This window comes from Microtus ochrogaster, unplaced genomic scaffold (genome assembly GCF_000317375.1).
Source record: "Microtus ochrogaster isolate Prairie Vole_2 unplaced genomic scaffold, MicOch1.0 UNK60, whole genome shotgun sequence".
Taxonomy (NCBI): domain Eukaryota; kingdom Metazoa; phylum Chordata; class Mammalia; order Rodentia; family Cricetidae; genus Microtus; species Microtus ochrogaster.
In genome coordinates, this window is record NW_004949158.1 from 966,789 (window position 1) to 970,746 (window position 3,958).

At 37.8% G+C, this 3,958-nt stretch overlaps 1 protein-coding gene across 1 annotated transcript in view; it reads right to left on the reverse strand.

Annotated features, from left to right (window-relative positions):
• The window catches only part of Capza1 (capping actin protein of muscle Z-line subunit alpha 1), a 46,675-nt gene that overhangs the window by 14,111 nt on the left and 28,606 nt on the right, over positions 1-3,958 (reverse strand). The window contains exons 4-5 of the mRNA XM_005369769.3: positions 2,126-2,189; positions 1,003-1,209 (exon numbers count right to left, since the gene is read on the reverse strand). Coding sequence (XP_005369826.1) covers positions 1,003-1,209; positions 2,126-2,189 — 271 coding nt within the window. The remainder of the gene's footprint in view (positions 1-1,002; positions 1,210-2,125; positions 2,190-3,958) is intronic.

Consider the following 3,958-nt stretch of genomic DNA (forward strand, 5'->3'; position numbering starts at 1 on the left):
GAAGGAAGGAAGGAAGGAAGGAAGGAAGGAAGGAAGGAAGGAAGGAAGGAAGGAAGGAAGGAAGGAAGAGAAATTAAGGAACCAATTGGCTGGCTCGGTAAGCTCAGAAAGCAGTTTGTACAGAATGGCGAAGACAATGCAAAGTCAAAGGTTCAGACTCGTACTGCTAATGAGTAAATACATTAACAGGGGAAAATGTCTTGTTTCCTGGTGGAACACCAAGTGCAAGCCTGAGGAAAGGAGAAAACAGAGAGGAACAAACAGCAAGTACAAAGAGGAGGTTAAAGAAACAAGCAATTTACAGAAATTATTGTGATTGAGACGGGTTTACCTCCCTTTAAAGACAAGAGAGTTAATACTTTCTAAATTTAGGCATGGTGGCACATGCTTGTAATCCCAGCACCTGGGAAGTTAAGACAGGAAGACGAAAGAAAGCCTACATGAGATTGTCTCAGAAACAAAACCAAGACCATATACCTAGGTAATGGAGGAATATACCAGAAGAAAAAACAAAGTATATAGCTATCCTGAAGACAAAGGATAGTACAGGGGGTCAATGCTTCAGGCTTGGGTTGGAGAGATGGCTCAGCAGTTAGTTAAGAGCACTGACTGCTCTTCCAGAAGTCCTGAGTTCAATTCCCAGCAACACATGATGGCTCACAACCATCTGTAATGAGATCTGGTGCCCTCTTCTGGCCTGCAGGCATACATGCAGACAGAACACTGTATATATAATAAATAAATAATTAAAAAAAAATACCTCTGGCTTCCAAGGGCACCACATACAACCTCTACCCTCATTTACATATATAATTAGAAATAATAAAAGGAAATCTTTTTAAAAGAACTTTTCATATACTTATATTCCTTTAGAAATGATTTAGGGAAGTGACCATTACCACAAGAAAAGAAGTGATGTCTGGTGGCGAAAGCTTCAGAAGGATAAGATAAATGTAAGAAAAATGAGTCCCAAAGCCAGGGAGGACCAGGTAGATACTTAACAGTAGAGAAGCCGTTGGAATAATGCTCTTTCACATAGGCTCTTAAAGCACTGTCACAGGATTCTCTCCAAGACTTCAAGCCTCCGTCCACATCTTCTGGCTGGGGGTCACTCGCTTCTTTCCGTAAATGATCAAACTTAAAGGAAATTTTGTGTCTTGGATCTAAAAATCTGCTGTTACCAAGGTCGCCGTGCTCTGTAATTAAGACCTTTCAGAGAAGAATTACAAATATGAGTAACTCTATTAAAAAAAGACAATTCTTGTCATGTTTTGCAAAAATATCCTAGAAAAGTTAACTTTTCATTTCTTTTCTTTCCCACATTGACTTTTAAATTAAGTATCATTTTTTATTCTCATAAAAACACATTTATAGGGCCGGGCGGTGGTGGCGCACGCCTTTAATCCCAGCACTCGGGAGGCAGAGGCAGGCGGATCTCTGTGAGTTCGAGGCTAGCCTAATCTACAAGAGCTAGTCCCAGGACAGGAACCAAAAGCTACAGAGAAACCCTGTCTCGAAAAATCCAAAAAAAAAAAAAAACAAACCCCAAAAAAACACATTTATAGACAAACTTCTCCTCCCAACAATACTTTACTTTTTTATTTCTATCTAATGTATTTTCCATGTGTTTATTTATTCCTAGCTACAATACCAACTATTCATTTTCACATATTTATGAAACTTTTCAGGGCCACTGTATTATTGTGAGCACTTAAGAAATACAGCTATATAGTTTATAAATGTATTAAATGAAATTTTTTTCTCATACCTATCTCCTAACTAGCAAATTCCTCAAATAACTTAAACTAGTACAAATTTAATGTCTCCTGGTATTTTTGCTAGATTTTCTTTCTTGGTAGCTCTCTGGAACCCAGGGGTTGTATAAGCACAGCTTATAACTGAGTTACATATCAAGTCAATGGCATTCTTTTCTCTATTAAAAAACTACCTAGTAGTACCAGAAAGACAAAGAATCTCTTACTACACAGACTACTTTGAAACCTAAGACATAAATATATTTGGCACCCAACTTACTATCTGTTGATGATGTCTACACCTCTATCACCTGCCAACCACAGACTAGCTATCAGATTATTTAACCATCTTAAGAAGCAGTTAGTATTACCTGGTCATCATAGCCTTCTATCTTCACAGGTGTGAACTGATCCATGTTATACTGAGCAAATGCACTATTAAAAAAAAAGAATTGAAAAAGTAAATAGTATCTCCTGTTTACCAGTTTCTTAATCCAAAAAGTTTGGATTTATCCTTAGCTTTTCTTTCTCTGACACTTGACATTCAATCCGCCAGTTCTACGGTCTGATCAAAGTCTGACTCCCCCATGTCTACTGTTTCTGCTCTAAATTACATCTATCTCTCAACTATTCTCAACTATTGTCTTGCTTCATTCAGCCTCTACCCCTTACACAGTTATCAGAATACATAGCTGGTGATCATTGTAACCTTAAGTCTTACCATGTCATTCTCTGCTTAATACTCTTCACAGTGTCATCTCACTCAAAATGAGATTCCCTCTTCAATGTGACCTATAACATCCTACTTATACCAGAAAAGCTGGGCACTATCAGGGAATGGTTCTGTGGTTAGAAGCATTGGCGCCAAAATAATAGGAAAGAAGGTAAATCCTAGGCCAATCTAATACATTATCTATGTATATTTTATACCCAGCTATAATAAGTCTCCTTCACTTTATAAAGGAAGCAATAATGATGGAGAGGATTACTGAAACACCATGTACTAGACACCAAAAGACTAAAGCATTTAATTCCAGAAATAAGGTAAACTTTTCTTACCCAAGGAAAAAAAATCAAATTATTTGGGCACAGGAAAATACTCCTTTAACAAGTAGGTTCTCCAAAAACCTGAAATCTCTAAGAATTTGAACACACACACACACACACACACACACACACACACACACACACACACACAGCGCTTTGGTGTCTGTCAGTATAATTAAACCAGCAGACACATCTGAACTATGTATCAATATAACCAGTACTGATTAGAAATAAGGACAACTACTGTGTTTGTTTTGAGTTAGAGCACTGTTCCTCAACCTATGGGAGGGGTGGGAGGAGGATCACCTTTGCACAAGGGTCACCTAAGACTATCTGCATATCAGATACATTATGTTTCATAATAGCAGCAAAATTAAAGTTATAAAGGAGTAATGAAAATAATTTTATGGTTGGGGGTCACCACAACGTGAGGAACTGTATTAAAAGGTCACAGCATTAGGAAGGTTGAGAACCACTGAGTTAAGAGTTTCAATCTGTAGCCCAGGCTAGCCTTGAACACTTGTCCATCCTCCTGTTCTCACCTACCAAATTCTGAGATTGCTTATACTAGCATGGCTGCCTTCAAGCACTTCTGAGTGTCATTCTACCCTAGTATCAGTAGTAATATGTTGAGAGTTATACAGAGTTTCTTCAATGTGGACTTTAGTTTCCTAAGTAAACTATATCTAGGGTATCAGCCATGAAGAGAATTACAGTGATGGTCTTGAAATCTTAGATCAACAGAATCTAGTCCCAAAAGCATCATAGACAGGGCAAACGATTGTTTACTAGGTAACAAATTCAAACAGATTATATAGTATACCCAAATAACTTTGGGATAGTTGTATGCTTTGCATCAATATGTTCTTGTACGCCTCCCCCCTTCCCCAGTCCACCTCTTTCCAGCAATATTCAATTCAGGTTTCCTCTTTATAAAGAGACTTTGGGCCAGTTGGGTAGACAGTAACTGAAAGGGAATTTTGGGAAGAACAGAGCAGAGTATTGATAAAGCCAGATAACATGGGCCCTTGAAAGTCATTGTTTGTATATGACTCTAAAAGAAGAATCAACAAGCAAAACAAAAACCCCAAGCCAAACAAGCCCTACCACTATGTTTTTGAAGACAAAGAAGACTGACCAATTTTTTTTTTTTTTTT